General features: G+C 47.3%; 1 protein-coding gene across 5 annotated transcripts in view; it reads right to left on the reverse strand.

Moving 5' to 3' along the window:
* Window positions 1–16,793: 16,793 nt before the first annotated feature.
* ANAPC1 (anaphase promoting complex subunit 1) overlaps window positions 16,794–20,752 on the reverse strand; it is a 104,976-nt gene continuing 101,017 nt past the window's right edge. For all 5 annotated transcript variants that reach the window (XM_014542754.1, XM_005857216.2, XM_014542758.1 and 2 more), the window contains 2 exons: window positions 18,295–18,429; window positions 16,794–17,158 (listed from right to left, as the gene is read on the reverse strand). In XM_014542754.1, the coding sequence (XP_014398240.1) occupies window positions 17,043–17,158; window positions 18,295–18,429 (251 nt within the window). In that variant the 3' untranslated portion in view covers window positions 16,794–17,042. The remainder of the gene's footprint in view (window positions 17,159–18,294; window positions 18,430–20,752) is intronic.

The following is a 20,752-nucleotide window of genomic DNA, read 5'->3' on the forward strand; positions in this document are numbered from 1 at the left end:
ACATGCAGCCAGAGTAGCAGTGGCCTCTGCCTAACACACATGGGGCATGTGCCTGTCCACTCCACAGCTGCTGTTTGGTGCCTACCGTGGTCTTCAAAGGGTCATGCCCCAGACACCCTCCTGACCCCTCCTGGACTCCCAGCAGCACCCCCATGGCGAGAACATCCTGCCACCAGCACCCGCACCAGCAGACCTTCTCCACATGCAGCCAGAGTAGCAGTGGCCTCTGCCTAACACACATGGGGCATGTGCCTGTCCACTCCACAGCTGCTGTTTGGTGCCTACCGTGGTCTTCAAAGGGTCATGCCCCAGACACCCTCCTGACCCCTCCTGGACTCCCAGCAGCACCCCCATGGCGAGAACATCCTGCCACCAGCACCCGCACCAGCAGAGATGGTCAGATACCAAATGTAGAGGGAACCGGGGATGGCGGACAGAGGGCACACTCATCGGCTCCCACACACCCTACCAAGGAAGAGGCAACCCACAGCCACCTTCTCAGGATCAGCAGCCAAAGACAGAGCCCAGCAGCACCATTGCTAGCAAACCCACAGAGGAGGGACGCAGAGCCCACACCAGGGTGGGCACCGTGACAGTCCCACCACCGCCACCACCACAGGAAAAGAGCTTTTTGATGCCGCCATCACAGGAGAGTAGAAATGGAGCTGGGAGCCTATGTGACAGACCAGGCCCTGCTCTTCCCTTCCAGCACAGGCCCGGCCTGGTGAAGAGCAGGAGGGGAAGACCCTGCAGCTCCCATCCCAGCCGCCCTCCCCCTCCCCCTCCCCCCCGCAGTGCGGGCTCAGCGAAGGTGTGTCCTATGCGTCCTCCATAGAGCACTCTAAATTTCTTAGATTTCTCACCATTGTTTACATTTGGAGATTTCACATAACAGTTGGGATTTCTGGTTTCTTTTGAAATTTCACAAGACCCTGACCCTAGAACCTAAGCCAACATACAGAACTGGGGAGGGGATGGTGACAGCAATGCCCTTGACCCAGCTGCCCTCAGGCCCGCTAGTCCCAGCTCTGTGTGGGTGCTGCTGACTGGTCTCAGGAGACATCCACATGGGGCCAACAAGTGGTGATGCCCAACTGCTTTCCCTCCCCACATTGCCAGGATATAGAGACTCCATAGAGACTCCACAAAGAAGCCCCTGCTCCCCTTCCATTCTCCCATATCTCACACACACACACACACACTCACAGATTGTCCTCCAAGAGTAACTCTCACTCGGAGAAACATATCTGGTGTGTTTCCAAAGAATATAGGAGCAGGAACCTGCCGTAATGCTGAGGGCAGCTGGCTTCAGTGATGACCCGAGTGGGCTGGAATTGGGGATGGAGACCATGGACCCACCAGGGTCAGGGACACTGTCACAGGGAGGGGAGGAGACGCTGCCCCCATCTCCCTCAGCCCTGGCCCCACGGGGCAGGCTTCCTGGGGCGCCAGTTAGAGGGAACCTGCAGAGCCTGTGGCTCACTCTATGCCAACGCCTGGCACCCAGGCTCCCGGTGGGAAGAGCACCTTCCAGGGACCCGGCTCTGCCATGCAAGGCTCGTGTACCGTCTTGAGCTGGACTCTGCTGCTCTTAGAACCACTGTTTTCTTATTCATCAATAATAAATAAGTTTCAAATGACTTTTAATAGTCAAATCCAATTTTTTCAAATTAATCTTTCAAACTAATTCCTCTACTGATCCCCAGTAAACAAAACAGACACAGATGGAACTACTTGCAATGATGGAGGAAGGCAATTCAACCCTTCATTCAACTTGACTCACACACACACTCCTGCCACTACCTCGCAAAAATCACACACAAGTTGGAAAGCCCTTGAGAGAGAGAGACCTCCGCCCATCTCCTTCCCCATGTCCCTCACATGCCTCAGACAGGGCACCTACACCTCACCAGACAGCCAGTTCCTCTATGACCACTATTAGTTCCACTATTATAGGGGAAAGACAATCTCTTCAACAAATGGTGCTGGGAAAACTAAGTATCTACATGGAGTTGGACCTCTACCTCCCACCATATACTACAAATATTAACTCAAAGACCGAAGTATAAGAGCTAAAACTATTAAGCTCTTAAAAGAAAACATAGGCACCGTGGCCGGGTGGCTCAGTTAGTTAGAGTATCATCCCGTACACCAACAGGCTGTGGGTTTGATTCCTGGTCAGGGCACATATCTAGGTTACAGGTTTGATCCCTGGTAGGGGCGTGTATGAGAAGCAACAGATCGCTGTTTCTCTCTCACATCGATGTGTGTTTTTTCTCTCCCTTCCTCTCTCTCTAAAATCAATAAAAACATATCCTCTGGTGAGGATTAATAAATAAATAAATGAAAACATAAGCATAAATCTTCATGACTTTGGATTAGGCAATCATTTTTTAAATATGACACCAAAACCACAAAGAGAAAAAGAGATAAATTAGACATCATCAATTTAAAACTTTTGATGTTTCAAAAAGATACCATAGCTATGGCCAGTGTTTCTCAGGTGGTTAAGAGTGTTGGCCCACACACCAAAGGGTCTGGGGTTCGATTCCAGGTCAAGACCTATACCTGGGTTACAGGTTCAATCCCCAGCCCTGGCTGGGATGTGTACAGGAGGCAACTGATCAATGTGTCTCTCTCAATTATTTCAACTTTACTGGATATTTGAAAGTTCTTATAATACAATAATAGTAATTTTTTAAAATTTTTCTGCTGAGCTAGAAAATCAGAACCTTATACCATCTCCCCATCAAGTTTAATTTAGCAGCTTCTCCATGTGGCTGATCCTCAAATATTTTAAAAAGTACTTCTTTAATTTCCAAAAAATCTTATCTTTAACAGGCTAAATATATTTCACTAGCACAGATTACTGCACTTCCCAAATTAATCTAAAGACAATGCAATTCCTTTCAGAATATAAGAAAATATTTTTACATACAGGGATAATTTTATTGTTAAATTTATAAGGAAAGGCATAGGACCTAGAATAGCTTGAGCAATTTTGAAAAAGAACAATAGCTTATCCAATGTGAAGGTTTACTCTACAGCTACAGTCACTGGGACAACATGGTCTTGGTGGAAGGATAGAAATATAGGTCATTGGGACATAGTAGAGAGCCCAGAAGTAGAATCTGACAAATATGCAGAAATAATTCAATGGAGAAAAGATTGCCTTTTCAACAAATAGTGCTGAAGCAATAGAACATCCAAGTCAAAAACTCCAACCTGAGCTAAACCTCACACCCACACAAACTTCACACAATTAACTCAAAGTACATCATGAAAAATGTAAAACTAAATATAAAATTTAAAACTTTTAGAAACTAAACATAGAACAAATCTTTGGAATCTAGGTGAAGTACTCAGACTGACACCAAAAACACATTCTAAAAAAGAAAAAATGATAAACTGGATCTCATCAAAATGTAAAACTTTTGCTCTGTGAACAGGGCAAAAGACAAACTATAGACAGGTAGAAAATATTTGCAAATCACATATCTTACTTGTATCTAAATATATAGAAAGCTCTCAAAACCCAATAATAAAAAAGGAAACAATTGAATTAGAAAAGGCATGCATGAACAGACATTTCACCAAAGAGAAGGCAAATACACACATGAAAAGGTGTTCAACATCATTATCTATCACGGAAATGCCAATTAAAACCACCAATGGTTAAAATAAAAACTAGTGATAACACCAAATGCTGGCGATGATGTAGAGAAACTGAATAGCTCATCATTGCTGGTGGAGTTGTAAAACGATAGAAGAGTTTGGTGGATTCTTACAAAACTATGCACCTTACCATAGGGCTATGGAGTACTACAAAGCAATAAGAAGAGTAAACTGTTCATGTATGCAACAACTGAGTGATTCTCAAGGGAACTATGCTAAGGATGAAAAGCCAGCCTCAGAAGACTATAGACTGTTTCTATTTATATAATATTTTTGAAATTAGAAAATGTAGAGCAGATATGAGTGGTTCCCAAGGGTTGAGGGGATACTATAAAAGAGTAGTATCCTGACTGTTCTGCATCTTGGTGATGGTCACACAGGTGGTACACATGATAAAATCATAGATCTAAATACACACTAAATAAGCAAAGTGCATATAACACTAGGGATACCTGAATAAGGCCAATGGATTGTACAGGGTCAATTTCCTGTTGTGACATTTGCTATATAGTTTTGGAAGTTTGTACCACTGGGGAAATTTGGTGAAAGTCACATGGAATCTCTCTGTATTATTTCTTAAAACTGCATGTGAATCTATAATTATCTCAAAATGTAAAGATAATTTTTGTCCTGGTTGGTTTGGCTCAGTGGATAGAGCGTCGGCCTGTGGACCAAAGGGTCCCAGGTTCAATTCCCATCAAGAGCCTGGTTGCAGGCTCCTCCCCGGCCCAGGCCCTAGTTGGGGCTCAGGCAGGAGGCAACCAATCAATGTGTTTCTCTCACATGGATGTTTCTCTGTCTTTCCCTCTCTCTTCCACTCTCCCTAAAAGTCAATGAAAAAATATCCTTGAGTGAGTATTAACAATAAATAAATAAATAAATGAATAAATAAATAAATAAATGTTAGAAAAATTTTAATCTTAATATGCTCATAGCTAAACACAAATGAAATTACCTGAGTAACTTATTTTGTATTTTCTCCATTTTTTGATATATGGATGTGTCACTTTCATTTGGAGTCATTGATTAACACGAGATGAGTTTCAAAGTGGAGGTAAAGTTAGGATAACAGGAGGTGAGCAGGTGTTCAGGCTGAGACACTAACTCCCTACACCCATGGCTTCTCCTTGAGTGACTGACATACCAGAGCGCCACCTGGTGGAATGGCGTGAGGTCATTGTGACCCTGGCAAGGCTCTGGAATGTTGGGAGCCATTTGATCCCAAAGGCTTGGCTATGGCCAGCACTTTTTCACACTGTTCTGAGGCTACACTCTGAGTACGTGTGAGATCGTGAGAGAGCCACAAAGTGCTCACACAAGGTGGGCGGCAGTCATTCCTGCACTAGACTGAACGTGGATACTGAACTCACTCCAAGAAGTCCCAAGAGAGGTGGATGGGAGCCCTTGTGAGTCTCCAGAGGAGTGACTGGGATGCAATAGGAATAACAACAGGTCTCAAACTTGAGGGAAGAGATAATAGAGTAAGAGGTGGGCAAAAGGGAGAAGAAAGTGGAAACAGGAGAGCAAATCGGCAGTCAGGGGCTGCCTTGAGAGCCTCGGGCGCCAGGACTGTGGTAGGAGCAGGAGCCCTCCACCAGTCAGGAGGAGCGTGGTCCTCGGATGGAGTGCGTGGCACTGGCCTTCTGGAGGCGGGCAGGAGGCACTGCCTCAATCAGCCTCAAGGGTCTTTTAGACAGGCATGGCCACTCTGGTCCTATTTTTGCCAGGATTGATTGCCCATGATTCTATAGTGGTTCACAAGGACATTTAGGTAGAGCTGATGACAGAAATATAAGTATGGAAGGTCATCCAGCTTGACCCTAATAGAAATATGACTGAGCCTCAACTGTCCCGGCCACTAGCCATTCTTCCCTTGAGCGCCAGTGAGACATGAGTTCTAATCCCAGATCCAAAGTATTCTCACCATGGCAAAGGAGCACATCCTAGACAAATCATCGGTTCCTCCCCTGTAAACCAGGTTAGTCATACACCTTCCCTTACAGAGCATTACAAGGATTGAATCAGGTAATTCTTAGTGCACTGACCAATATCTTAAGTTCAATAAGCAATTAGCAACTGTTAGCTATGCTTACTGCCATTTTAATCATTATTAGGTTTCATAAGGAGGTTAAGCAGAAACAGCCCGCTCAGAAACAGGTGGGGAACCTTCAATTGGTTTATAACCGAAGACAGGATCCCTCTGAGCTCCATGTCCGCTGCCCTAGACTCTCCAAGCCAAGAAGCGTGGAAGAAAAGGCTGTGCATGGAAGGGCAGGCAGGTGTGCGGTCATTCGCCCCTCCCCCTGGCCTCTGAATGAAAGTGTGGGAGCATCATCCCCAACCCTCATGAGTATGGGTCTGCGGGCGAGACAGGGAGGTCAGGATCTTGTTCATTTTGGTCACTATAAAGGACATCTGAGTACAGAACCTCTCACTCATCTCCACAGAGACGTCCTCCGGACAGGATTCATGCGAAGAGACACAGGACAGCATCAGCATTCCCTTGGAAGAGGAAGGTAAATAATAACTCAATTCCTACGCTTCTCTATAGACAAGTGCAAAGGGAAGGATGGTCATTCTTCTCATCCTTTCAGATGTCAAAGGCAACCCTCAAGGTGGGAGGAGCCCAGTATTTCCCAGGTGGGTCCCCCCCCCCTCCGCCCCCATGAGCCCACAAGTCCCTCCTCTCCCTGCAGCTCTGTGGAATAGGAGCTCTCTGGCCTCCAGTTCTGCCTCTACAGAGGCCATCCCTAAGCACAGAACCAGGGGGACGAGGGGCCAGAACCAAAGGTTTCTGTATGCCAAGGCGAGTATGTGTCCCGAGGCATCCTGCTGCTTCCCCGGCCTTGCACGGAGCATCAGTTACTGCTAAGTAACTTCTTGTCATCTTGTCCTCAGGAGGCTAGGTCCAGTCTTCAGGGAGAGCTGCGACAGGACACAGGGCCTGCAGTAGCCCAGGTCCATGCTCACAGGGTCTTTTGTTCCTGCAGCTAGCCAGGAGAATGGCTCCTTGGCCTCCAGTTTGGCCTCCTCAAACACCTTCTTTAAGCTGATGACCTGGAAGAGGGGGCAGAAAACCAGATGGACTATCAACTACTTCGATGGAACAAAACTCTGGATGAAGAGGAGAAGATCCAGTTACCGCCCTGAAGACCAAGAAGCCTTCTACCGACTCCTGGGTATGTGCTCAGAGCTGTAGAGTGCACAGGGCCCTCCTACACTGAACTGAGGGGGACGGTGGCTCTCGGTCATACTTCAACCTCCCTCAGGTCCCCAACACCAGCTCTCAGCTGTGAGGCATCCAGGTGGCATCGAAGTAGAGCGACCCTGGTTCTACTGTGGTGCTGACAGGTTTTCCTCTCAGAGTCAAGTTCTTGGAGGGAGGGCTAAGAGGCTCCCTGCTGAGTGTTCAATTGTTAAGACATTTCAGCCCAGCTGGTATGGCTCCATGGTTGAGGGTCGACCTATGAACCAGAGGTCAGGGTTTGATTTCTGGTCAGGGCACATGCCCAGGTTGCGGGCTTGATCTCCAGTAGGCAGGTGGCAGCTGATCAATAATTCTCTGTAATCATTGACATTTCTTTCTCTCCATCTCTATCTGAAATCAGTAAAATTATATATGTATTTTTTAAAAGACATTTTAGGACAAACCATACTGCTCACTGAAGTGCACTTTTCCCTCTAGTTAGGATTTGAGAGACAGGGATGAAAGGCAAACTAGAACTTGCTGGCTTTATGCTCAGAGAGGAGACGAGAAAAGCCAGGTGGGCAGAAATAAGATGCTCTCAGCCAATGACACATGCAGAGCAGGTTTGTTAAAAGGCAATGCCTGGAGATGGGGCACGAACACATCTTAATATGCTCATAGCTAAACACAAATGAAATTACCTGAGTAACTTATTTTGTATTTTCTCCATTTTTTGATATATGGATGTGTCACTTTCATTTGGAGTCATTGATTAACACGAGATGAGTTTCAAAGTGGAGGTAAAGTTAGGATAACAGGAGGTGAGCAGGTGTTCAGGCTGAGACACTAACTCCCTACACCCATGGCTTCTCCTTGAGTGACTGACATACCAGAGCGCCACCTGGTGGAATGGCGTGAGGTCATTGTGACCCTGGCAAGGCTCTGGAATGTTGGGAGCCATTTGATCCCAAAGGCTTGGCTATGGCCAGCACTTTTTCACACTGTTCTGAGGCTACACTCTGAGTACGTGTGAGATCGTGAGAGAGCCACAAAGTGCTCACACAAGGTGGGCGGCAGTCATTCCTGCACTAGACTGAACGTGGATACTGAACTCACTCCAAGAAGTCCCAAGAGAGGTGGATGGGAGCCCTTGTGAGTCTCCAGAGGAGTGACTGGGATGCAATAGGAATAACAACAGGTCTCAAACTTGAGGGAAGAGATAATAGAGTAAGAGGTGGGCAAAAGGGAGAAGAAAGTGGAAACAGGAGAGCAAATCGGCAGTCAGGGGCTGCCTTGAGAGCCTCGGGCGCCAGGACTGTGGTAGGAGCAGGAGCCCTCCACCAGTCAGGAGGAGCGTGGTCCTCGGATGGAGTGCGTGGCACTGGCCTTCTGGAGGCGGGCAGGAGGCACTGCCTCAATCAGCCTCAAGGGTCTTTTAGACAGGCATGGCCACTCTGGTCCTATTTTTGCCAGGATTGATTGCCCATGATTCTATAGTGGTTCACAAGGACATTTAGGTAGAGCTGATGACAGAAATATAAGTATGGAAGGTCATCCAGCTTGACCCTAATAGAAATATGACTGAGCCTCAACTGTCCCGGCCACTAGCCATTCTTCCCTTGAGCGCCAGTGAGACATGAGTTCTAATCCCAGATCCAAAGTATTCTCACCATGGCAAAGGAGCACATCCTAGACAAATCATCGGTTCCTCCCCTGTAAACCAGGTTAGTCATACACCTTCCCTTACAGAGCATTACAAGGATTGAATCAGGTAATTCTTAGTGCACTGACCAATATCTTAAGTTCAATAAGCAATTAGCAACTGTTAGCTATGCTTACTGCCATTTTAATCATTATTAGGTTTCATAAGGAGGTTAAGCAGAAACAGCCCGCTCAGAAACAGGTGGGGAACCTTCAATTGGTTTATAACCGAAGACAGGATCCCTCTGAGCTCCATGTCCGCTGCCCTAGACTCTCCAAGCCAAGAAGCGTGGAAGAAAAGGCTGTGCATGGAAGGGCAGGCAGGTGTGCGGTCATTCGCCCCTCCCCCTGGCCTCTGAATGAAAGTGTGGGAGCATCATCCCCAACCCTCATGAGTATGGGTCTGCGGGCGAGACAGGGAGGTCAGGATCTTGTTCATTTTGGTCACTATAAAGGACATCTGAGTACAGAACCTCTCACTCATCTCCACAGAGACGTCCTCCGGACAGGATTCATGCGAAGAGACACAGGACAGCATCAGCATTCCCTTGGAAGAGGAAGGTAAATAATAACTCAATTCCTACGCTTCTCTATAGACAAGTGCAAAGGGAAGGATGGCCATTCTTCTCATCCTTTCAGATGTCAAAGGCAACCCTCAAGGTGGGAGGAGCCCAGTATTTCCCAGGTGGGTCCCCCCCCCTCCGCCCCCATGAGCCCACAAGTCCCTCCTCTCCCTGCAGCTCTGTGGAATAGGAGCTCTCTGGCCTTCAGTTCTGCCTCTACAGAGGCCATCCCTAAGCACAGAACCAGGGGGACGAGGGGCCAGAACCAAAGGTTTCTGTATGCCAAGGCGAGTATGTGTCCCGAGGCATCCTGCTGCTTCCCCGGCCTTGCACGGAGCATCAGTTACTGCTAAGTAACTTCTTGTCATCTTGTCCTCAGGAGGCTAGGTCCAGTCTTCAGGGAGAGCTGCGACAGGACACAGGGCCTGCAGTAGCCCAGGTCCATGCTCACAGGGTCTTTTGTTCCTGCAGCTAGCCAGGAGAATGGCTCCTTGGCCTCCAGTTTGGCCTCCTCAAACACCTTCTTTAAGCTGATGACCTGGAAGAGGGGGCAGAAAACCAGATGGACTATCAACTACTTCGATGGAACAAAACTCTGGATGAAGAGGAGAAGATCCAGTTACCGCCCTGAAGACCAAGAAGCCTTCTACCGACTCCTGGGTATGTGCTCAGAGCTGTAGAGTGCACAGGGCCCTCCTACACTGAACTGAGGGGGACGGTGGCTCTCGGTCATACTTCAACCTCCCTCAGGTCCCCAACACCAGCTCTCAGCTGTGAGGCATCCAGGTGGCATCGAAGTAGAGCGACCCTGGTTCTACTGTGGTGCTGACAGGTTTTCCTCTCAGAGTCAAGTTCTTGGAGGGAGGGCTAAGAGGCTCCCTGCTGAGTGTTCAATTGTTAAGACATTTCAGCCCAGCTGGTATGGCTCCATGGTTGAGGGTCGACCTATGAACCAGAGGTCAGGGTTTGATTTCTGGTCAGGGCACATGCCCAGGTTGCGGGCTTGATCTCCAGTAGGCAGGTGGCAGCTGATCAATAATTCTCTGTAATCATTGACATTTCTTTCTCTCCATCTCTATCTGAAATCAGTAAAATTATATATGTATTTTTTAAAAGACATTTTAGGACAAACCATACTGCTCACTGAAGTGCACTTTTCCCTCTAGTTAGGATTTGAGAGACAGGGATGAAAGGCAAACTAGAACTTGCTGGCTTTATGCTCAGAGAGGAGACGAGAAAAGCCAGGTGGGCAGAAATAAGATGCTCTCAGCCAATGACACATGCAGAGCAGGAGGTTTGTTAAAAGGCAATGCCTGGAGATGGGCCACGAACACGGGTGGGAGAGCTTCGAGAACGGGGTACTTAGCTCAGGGAAGGCGCGTCTGAAGGTGACGTCAGGACCAGAGTCAGGACTTAGGGACACACTAAGCATTGTCCAATACAGCCATGAACCACAGGTAGCTTTTTCAATGTAATTCCACATGAATTAAGCAAACTGTTAAAGTTCAGGTCCCCAGTCTCACTAGCCACACTCCAAGCACTCAGTAGCTGCACCTGGCGAATGGCTGCCACAATGGACAGCAGACACAGACAATTTCACCGGCACAGAAAGTGCTGTTGGAGTGGGGCAGGGAGGGCTAGTGGCCTCTTACCCCAACCTCCCCACTGGGCAATGTCATAGCCCTGGGCCTGGGCAGTGCCCAGGGAAGGTCAGAGGACCCATCATTCTCAGGTCTCCCCTGGAAAATGGCACCTCCAGGAAACAAGTCTAATCCTAGATGAGCCTGCAATTCCCCTGCCAGGTCGCTGTCTGGGAGGGCGAGGGAGACCAGGAAAGGGAGGCGGGATGCCACCAACTCTCTACCCCACACGGGGTGCTCTCTTACCGATGGGGCAGCAGTCACAGCACGATGAAGTACCAAAGCCACAACCAAGCCTTTGACTTAAGGCAAATGTTTAACTTTGAGAGCCGGGTCACATGCAGCAAACACACCGCTTCCCATGTGTAATTGAGTAAAAATCGCAAAACCCATGCCCCAGTTGAAACTCACTCTGCATGTTTCAGTGAAAGGAGCAGCAGCTGTTTCTTCTGTTAAGGCTCACAGCCCTCACTGCCACCAGAGGGCGGGAGGTTCTGGGTCCCCCTCCCTCTGAAATGTCCCACAGCCATGCTCACTTCTTCCAGCAGGCTGCTCCGAGCTCTCATCCCTCTCCCTTCCTTTGCAGAGGACCCCATTATCCAGAGCTTCCTGGAAGCTGACATTTTCCTCAAAGTGTCTGACAAGGTATTGGCCGCACAGAATGATGAAGGACCGAGGGGTCTGCAGTCACCAGCCTATGGGGGGCCGGTGCAGAGTAGGATCCCTGCCTGGGCAGGAGCATCCCTGGAAAGACCTGCTTTTGGTGCCATCTCTTCCCCAGGCCTCCCCTCAGCTCATCCCAACCCCCCGTCCGAGGGCCCTGAGACCCTCAGCAGTCCCCCGAGCGTCCTCCCTCACAGCGCTGTGCCCACAGTACCTGCTGTCCATGGTGGTGGAGTACTTTGGCCGTGTCGGGCTGCCCGGACATCTCTACAACAAGATCCACTTCTTCCTGGCCCTGTGAGTGCCTCCTTGGAAACTGTTCCCAGTTCTGGCCAATACTCCCACCCCACAGACTCCCCCAGTTCCACTGCCCATGTCCTGACAGTCTCAAGAGGGGGTTCCCCTTGGCCATGAAGAAGGCAGGCCACGAGTAAGGTCCTGGGATAAGGAAAGTAGCCAGGAACCACACTTGCTGCCCAGAGATGAGGGACTGAGGGAAGACATGAGGGAAATGGGAGCTGGGAGCCTGGCCTGGGCTAAGCACAGCAGAGCCCCGTCAGGCTTGCAGAGGACAGTCCTGCTGCCCCTAGACCCGGGCCCCCTACAGAGAGAGCTCCCCCAGAGCCTCTCTCCTGGACACACTGCTCCGGCACCCTGTGTGCCGAGGCTGGAAGTCGTCACTGGGCCCATATAAGGTTCCCTCTTTCCCTGTGGCAGCTACATCGCCTCCGACATGGAGGAGGACAACCCCACCGCCAAGCGCAGCATATTCCAGTTCCTGCTGGGCAGGGAGCACTGGCTGGAGCTCTACAGGGAGTTCCTGGGTCTGAAGGTGAAGTTCTTCCATGCGATGGGGCACCAGGCCTGGGTCACCCAAGAGCTATGTGAGGAGGTGTGGCCCTCGGGAGGAGGCCGGGCCACCTGGGGTGCTGGGCTGGGCCCTTCCTCCAGGTGCTCACTCCCTTTGCTTCTCTTTCAGATCCAGGCCCAGAATCCACATCACTGGGTCTGGGGTCGGGGTCGCCAGTGCATCCCCTAATCTCCCAGGGAGTGAGCAGGGGGCTGCTGGTGGTCCGGGTGAGTGCAGGCAGAGGCTGGGCTCTGCAGAGTCAGACAGCCCCACCTCTGTGTCCTGTAGTCACCTCAGCTGGGCTGGCGGCCTGAGGAGGAAGCTACTGCCTTACTCAGTGCTCTGAGAACTCCTATGGTAGGAAAGTACCTGTGTTTACATCAAAATCCAAATGAATGGACTGTGGAATCATGCACTATGCAACACAAGCCCCAATTTGCATATTAATTTTTTTCTTTTAAGAAGTCTTAGAAATGCTGGTCTAAGTACTGAAAACCTCTGCAGGGTTTTTATCTGCCTTGAAGGTTTTGAACATAAACACAAGAGAACACTGAGGTCACCCTTTCTGGAAAGGGGCTAGGACCATGGAGACTCTGGGAGGAAAGAGAAGATGGGCTCCGGCACTGCATCGCCGCTTGTGTTCCTCCCACATGAAGCGAGCTCCCAAGCTGCGCCCTGAATGAGGTCAGGGCCGGGGCTCCAGGGCTCTGAGAAAACAAGATTGCTGGGGAGAGGAAGCAGGTGCACCATGAGCTGTGAGAAGAACACAAAACAACACATTTATAGAGAATGCCCTCCTCTATCATCACTCTTTGGAGAATGTGTTCTCCTTGGTTTAAATTTCGGTTTTACATTTGTTCTTACTTGAAGTGGGGAAACCCTTTCCCTGGGCAGAGGTGGTGCTGGAATAACCAGGTGTGGGAGCCACGCTGCACAACAGGAGTGCTAGAGCCTTACTGGCCCTGGGGAAGGAAGGCAGGCCAGGTGCTCTGACATAAACCACAAAGTTTAATTCATCCACAGGCTTTTTATTGAGGACCAAGAACTATTGTATGTCAGGAATCTTAAAATTCTAAGAAAACAGCATTTTTAGCACAATAAAAAGAAGAAGCGAACAGCGGTAAGGGGGCCCCGCTGGGGTCTGGTCGTTTATAGGAGCATGAAGGCGATGCTGATTTCCCGAGCTTCCCAACGTGCAGCCTGTGGCAGGGTTTGCCTTCCCCTCTGCTCTGGTCTCACTTTCTTGCTTTTCTTATAGCTCCCGCCCCTTCTCCCCCTTCCAGATATGGAAGCTGCTGCCTCCTTCCCAGGCTCCAGGTGGCACCAACATGGGGCCCCCAGCTTCCTCAGAACTGCAGGATGGACAATGCAGGGAGCACAAACCACAGCAGTCGTGGCACAGTGGCCCCCAACCTCCTGGTAGGTGTCAGCCAGCAAAGGTCCCTAACCCCGGATGTCCCGGAGGGTCGGCAGTAGTGTGGAGGGGCACCCAAGGGAACCAAGAGGCTGGAGCAGGCACCTCTGTGAAGACTAAGGACCTGGCAGAGGAAGAAGGGATGGACTACCGAGGAGGAAGAACCTGACAGGGGAGGCCAAAACATGACTGGAAGACAGTGAGGAAAGAGGAGATGGGAGTGGAGAAACACAAGAGAGAGGAGGCGGCCCACCCACTCTACACCATCAGCACGGAGACAGCTGTGCTGGAAGCCCCTCCTGACAACCTGCAACCTGCACAGCAGTCTTGTCCAATGGAGAGATGGTGAAATTTCAGCCACAGGACTAACGGACACTGGAGCCTACTTATTGGTGTGTCCATCTGAGGCTGATACAAGAGTAGGAATAAAAGGGAGAGACTGTGTACATTGTATCCTCTGGCATTGTAGAAATAGCCCAACTTTCAGAATGAGAGTAGGGAGAGAAAACAGGAGGGACTGTCAATGGTGCTGGGGGAAGTGGGGCGGTCCTAGGGAGCCAGCAGTGCTGGAGGCAAGATGGTGAATGCTGAGGTTAAAAAAATAAAAAGAGGGTCTGGAGGGGTCGTATGAAGATATTAGTGTAAAAGTATTAAAAAAATACAAGCCATCCTAAAGGCTAAGAGCAATGAATACAACAAATGTTTAAAAACAAAACAGACCAAATAAAGACACAGTAAATATAAAAAAATACACTAAATAGCATAAAAACTGACATATAACTGAGATCGGTCATACTATTTGTATTGATAAATTCAAAGTTGCTACTAGAAGATTTTTAGACAGACTCACAAGCAAAACCCAGCTCGATGTGGTTTGCAAGAGATTATCCTTAAATCACTCAGAGGTGCTAAAATAATAAGGGGGTGGGGGGTGGCGACACAGAGAAGATGCTTCAAAACAAAGAAATTGTTATCTTGACACAATTCAGGTTCCAAGTCCTTCAGAGAGACTGGGAAAGATAGCAGGTAGGGTGGGTGGGGACTGAGGACCGAGCCAGAGTTCAAGGTGACCTAGGGGTCACACAGCTTGATTTGTTCATTTGTGTGTAGGTCGGACAGGCACAGGGGCTGGGACATGTCCCTCACCAGAAGCTACGAAGACATGGGTCTCTACATGAAGGTGAGAAAGTGGCCTATTCAAGTAGTACCGAGGGAAGTTCTGGGGCCGGCCGAACCCAATGTCTCCTGCTAAGGCCTGGCCTCTATGCCTCAGAATTGCCACAAATGCATGCCTTCACACAGATGCCAGCATCCATGGGAAAACAGGAGTCTCTCTGAGTGTGGGTGTGTAACTGTACTGCATCTTTAGTTATGTCCGTCTGCAGAGGCAAGCGTGTGCATTTCTACCTGTGAGTAGCAAAGATGGATGTGGGAGTCAGTGAGGAGCCACACTGTGACCAACACTTCTAGCACCGGCTAGTGCAGGGGTGGGCAAACTTTTTGACTCGAGGGCCACAATGGGTTCTTAAACTGGACCGGAGGGCCGGAACAAAAGCATGGATGGAGTGTTTGTGTGAACTAATATAAATTCAAAGTAAACATCATTACATAAAAGGGTGCGGTCTTTTTTTTTTTTTTAGTTTTATTCATTTCAAACGGCCGGATCCGGGGATCCAGCCCGAGGGCCGTAGTTTGCCCACGGCTGGTAGTGTCTGATCCCCCTCCCCTCTGACGACAAGTGGAGGAGTAGGTACATGAGGTGGAGCAGCATGCCTACTTCCTGCCAACAGACTGTGACTGGAAGTGACATGGCCACTTCTGGGCCAAAGCCCTTGAGAGCGGGGTGTTGCCCAGCTCTTCCATTGCCATGGCTCTGAAAAGGCTGGGATGGTGAGAGCTACACTCAAGATTTTTTGAGAACCCATTAAGTAGCTGGAATTGATTATGACGACCCTGGCATGCCTGCTCAAGAGCACGCTGCCCAGAATATCATTTTTGTTCCCTGCCAACTAATCACAAGGCCCAACATACAGAGACAGGGTTGTCTCCAGATTGTGCAATCTTCTGCTCTGCTCCTGTATAAAGCCCTATTTTTGCTTTTGTTAACATTGTAATGACCATTTTCCCTCATGCATAAGAGTTCATATGTGTTAAGTCACTGTCTCTCAAGTTGTTCTTCAATCAGAGAAAAGCATACAAATTATAAACAATTGAGAGTGCAGGCAAAGCAACAGTAGTCAAGATACTGAGTTCTTTAAATCTAGATTGAAATGGAATTTCTATAATGTACCATTTTATCTCTTTTTAGGTAAAGAAGAAAAACTATTTAAGCGTGAAGGGAAGCACATTTCGCCTTTGGGGCCAGCTGCATCTCGCCCACTGCAGGAGCAGTCACTGGGGCAGGAGAGCAGATGGAACCCTGAGTGTCAAGGGAACCAGACCTGCTGCCTCTAGATGCACGTCTGGGGAATGGCAGCACCCGCTGCAAGGGCCAAGGCCACGGGATTGTTGCCAAAAATCTCCATGGAAATGTTTCTATTTGCTCTAATTTTCACTTTTAAAGCTAAACACCACAGTTCAGGAAGTGAACATGTGATGTGACTACAGCTTCTACCAGTTTACGGTACAAGTGGCCTCAAGAAGCACAGAGCACAGGTCACAGTGGAGACAGCAGAAGCTGGAAACACCTCCATGAGTACCTTTCATCTTCTAGTCCAGAGACCCCTAATACAGATGAATATTCTCTACATCTTGGATGGAAACAGACAATTTCTGAAGCTATATCTATAGTGGAATGTCATATTTTCTCTATCTAGAACAGGCTTCACATTGGGTAATTCTTTCTTAGGATATAAATCTCCCATTTAGATGATCAATCACACTTTCTGGTACAAACTAATTTAAACAGGACAACTGTGACATCTTAGAAACTGCTGAAGGACTTATGTTGATGTAGAAAATTTTAAAAGCTTTAAAAACTGCATTTTTGAGCATAAAGTCACTTCACTTGAATCACCACAGATGAAGGACTTTAGAAACCAATGTCCAGCCCAGACTCCACTGCTCTAGTCTCTGGAACCCCAAATGAAATCATCAAGAGTTCTGAAAACAAACCAAAAAACTTTATTTAAAAAAGTAAATTCTAACTCACTTTTATAGATCATGTGTTAATGCTGACAGCAACAGTCTAGAATATTTAAAACACTAAGGTTTTAAAATACATTGAGGTTTGTGCAGCTCATTTCCCCTGATTATATTATAACACTTACAAATGTTTCTTTAGCTGTGTTGTTTGGTCATGTTTTTGTGCAGAAGTCACATTGCAGGACCGTTTTTCCACCAGAGGCAATCACATAACCATTGGCTGTGGGTTTCCAAGAAGCAAAGGAGCCAATCTTAGCAAAGCTCGCACAGGCATTTTCAGCTGCTTGCATTTGAAGAGTAGTTCCGCAAAGCTTGTGCTCCCTAAAGAGATGCAAATGGTGGGAAAGGTCACACCTCTCAATAGATTCAGCCCACATCCTCCTTCAAGGAGACAGCCTCAGCCAGGTTACAGTTGGCATTCTTCCCTTTAAAATCAACTACCCAAACACAACATTTAAATTATGAATTTCCCTAATGCACTGTAAAACATAATTTAATGTAAACATTTAAATTTATTCATTTTGTACTTCAGAAAGTGACCTGTAACTATATGTGAAACTATTTTTTTAATTACATATATTATTTAAATACAATTTAAAAACTAAAAATAACTTTAAAAAATCAATTAAGAGAGAAAAACAATATGAACATTTAGTTTGCTGGTACGTACAGGTTGTTTGGGCTCTGTGAGGAAGAACCCAACCTTTTTTTTTTAATGCTTTTATTTTTTTTAATTTCTTTATTATTAAGTTATTACATATGTGTCCTTAACCCACCATTACCCCTCATCCCCCCCACTCATGCCCTCACCCCCCCTGTTGTCGGTGTCCATTGGTTAGGCTTATATGCATGCATACAAGTCCTTTGGTTGATCTCTCCCCCTTACCCCCACCCTCCTCTACCTTCCCTCTAAGGTTTGGCGGTCTGATTGATGTTTCTCTGTCTCTGGATCTGTTTTTGTTCATCAGTTTATGTTCATTATATTCCATAATGAGTGAGATCATGTGATATTTATCTTTCTCTGACTGGCTTATTTCACTTAGCATAATGCTCTCCAGTTCCATCCATGCTTTTGCAAATGGTAAGAACTCCTCTTTTACCACAGTGTAGTATTCCACTGTGTAGATGTACCACAGTTTTTTAATCCACTCATCTGCTGATGGGCACTTAGGCTGTTTCCAAATCTTAGCTATTGTAAATTGTGCTGTTATGAACATAGGGGTGCATATATCCTTTCTAATTGGTGTTTCTAGTAACCCATCTTTTTCTGAATGTAAATAAAAGTTTATGCATGTGTAAAGTTTAGAGAGTTTTTGTCAGAAAAGGTTCTAAAAAGTAACATCCACCCATGAATGAAGACAAAAACCCCCTAGAGAAAATAACTCGCTAGATATGTCTCCTACCAAGAAACTAAAAACCTAAGTGATACTGAAAAGAGGGATTTAGGTTTGCAGTACCTTCCAGTCCTACTGATGGCAGGTGCCGCGGAGCTGGTACCGAGTGGTAGACAAGGAAACAGGCCAGCATACTCAGCTGAGACTCTTCCCAGGGCTGCCCACTGAGATAGGCATGCAGGCACACATCACCCCCAGCTGTAAGAGAAACACAAATGAAACTACATACCTGACAGGCAGAGGGAATGCCTTCTTTTTATTCTTTTTCATCAAGAACTCAATGAACATTTACCATATACTAGGCAGGGACTGTCGCTGCAGAATTTAGAGTTGGGGGGAACAGGGAGATCACACAAACAAATGCATAACTGCAAATTGTAATGAGTGCTATAAAAGTACAGTGGCACACTAGCTGTCTCCACAAACACCCACTTTACCACACTTCTCTCCACTGTGTAGCACTGGAAGGGACTGACTTCAGCTCCAAGACTAGATTCTGATTAGTCTTAGCCAGAGGTTCTCAAACTTGAACCCAGAGAGCTGATTAAAACACATCCAGAATTTCTTGAATGAGACCAGAAAACTTGCATTTACAACAAGTGCCCAGGTGCTGCTGCTCCAGGGACCTCACTTACAGAACTAGTGGTCTGGGCACCAGGCAATCCCATTCTCCCAACAGGACAGGGTCAGGAGAAGGACATGCTCTGTCACGGGAACTGACTGAGGAACGTCCAGGAGTTCCAGTTCAAGTCCCAGATGTGAGATGCTGGATAACCCGTTAGGTGAAGGCTCTGGGAAACAAAAATGTACTAATTCCTGTGGCAAAGCACCAATAAGCCATTCTGTCCTTCCTCTGAGCAAAATGCTGAGCCTGAGGCAAGGAACTGTTACAGTCACTAATCGAAGTTTTTGCTTCAAGAAAGTAGGAAAAGAAAAGCTTGCTTTAGGTTTATTTTGCTTTTCGTTTTCTAGTTTCTTAGAGCAGGGACTTAGATTAGTGTCTTGAGACTGTTCCTCTTTCATATTGTAAGCATTTAGTGCTATAACTTTCCCTCTCAACATGATGACTCCCGCTACCAGATTTCAGATTTTACTCTGAACCTGCAGTAATTAGGACAGTATAGTTCTGGCATACAGACAGACTGACCAACCAAGGGTACAGCACTTATAGAAACAGATTCACAATGATTATTCAGCATATGATTTTCAACAAAGTCTCAAAGCAATTTTATTACAAAGAAAAGTCTTTTCCACAAATGGTCCTGGAACAACTGGACATTGTATTAATTAAAAAAAAAAATTTCAACTCGTACCTCATACCACATAAAAGATTAATTTGAGATTAATCATATACCTAAATATCCTATATAATAAAAGCCGAATATGCTAAGTGTCCAGTCATCCATTCAACCAATCAAAGCGTAATATGCTAATGATATGCTAAAGCCGCTCAACCGCTCGCTATGACGTGCACTGACCACCAGGGAGCAGACAGTTGACCATTGACTAGTTGCTATGAGGTGCACTGACCACCAGGGGGAAGACGCTCCAACCGATAGGTTAGCTTGCTGCTGGGGTCCGGCAGATCAGGACTGAGCGAGAAGGGCTGGACACACCTTGAAGCCCTACCGGGGTCCCTTCCCAGCTGGCCAACCTCCTGCATCCCTCCCGGCCCCGTGATGTGCACCAATGGGGTCCCTCGGCCTGGCCTGCATCCTCTCGCAATCTGGGACCCTTCAGGGGATGTCAGAGAGCCCGTTTTGGCCCGATCCCGCAGGCCAGACTGAGGGACCCCACTGGTGCATGAATTTGTGCACTGGGCCTCTAGTAAAAGATAAAATTGCAAAGCTTTTAATAGAAAACTTTAAAGTTTTTTCATGACCTGGAGTAGGAAAGGTTTCTTGGACAGTATTTGCAAAGTAATAACTATACAACAAACTGAGAAATTAAACCTCATCAAAACTTAAAACTTCTGTTCATCAAAAATCACCCTAAGAAAAGGAATAGGCGCTGAAACCGGTTTGGCTCAGTGGATAGAGCGTCGGCCTGCGGACTGAGGGGGTCCCGGGTTCGATTCCGGTCAAGGGCATGTACCTGGGTTGCGGGCACATCCCCAGTGGGAGATGTGCAGGAGGCGGCTGATCGATGTTTCTCTCTCATCGATGTTTCTATCTCTCTATCTATCTCCCTTCCTCTCTGTAAAAAATCAATAAAATATATTTAAAAAAAAAAAGAAAAGGAATAGGCAAAATGTAGGAGGACATATGTGCAAACCATTTCACAAAGAACTTGTGACCAGAATTTGTAGAAGCTCCTGCAACTCAATAACCAAAAGATAGACAATTTAAAAATGAGTAGAGGTTAAACAGACACTTCACAAAGGGTGTCTGAGTAACAAAGAAAGCACATGAAAATAATTAACACCATGAATTACCAGGAAAATGCAAATTAAAACTAAATGAGATACCACTACATATTCACCAGCAGCCTAACATTAAACCGACTGACAATGCCAAAAACT

This window comes from Myotis brandtii, unplaced genomic scaffold, assembly GCF_000412655.1.
Source record: "Myotis brandtii unplaced genomic scaffold, ASM41265v1 scaffold1085, whole genome shotgun sequence".
Taxonomy (NCBI): Eukaryota; Metazoa; Chordata; class Mammalia; order Chiroptera; family Vespertilionidae; genus Myotis; species Myotis brandtii.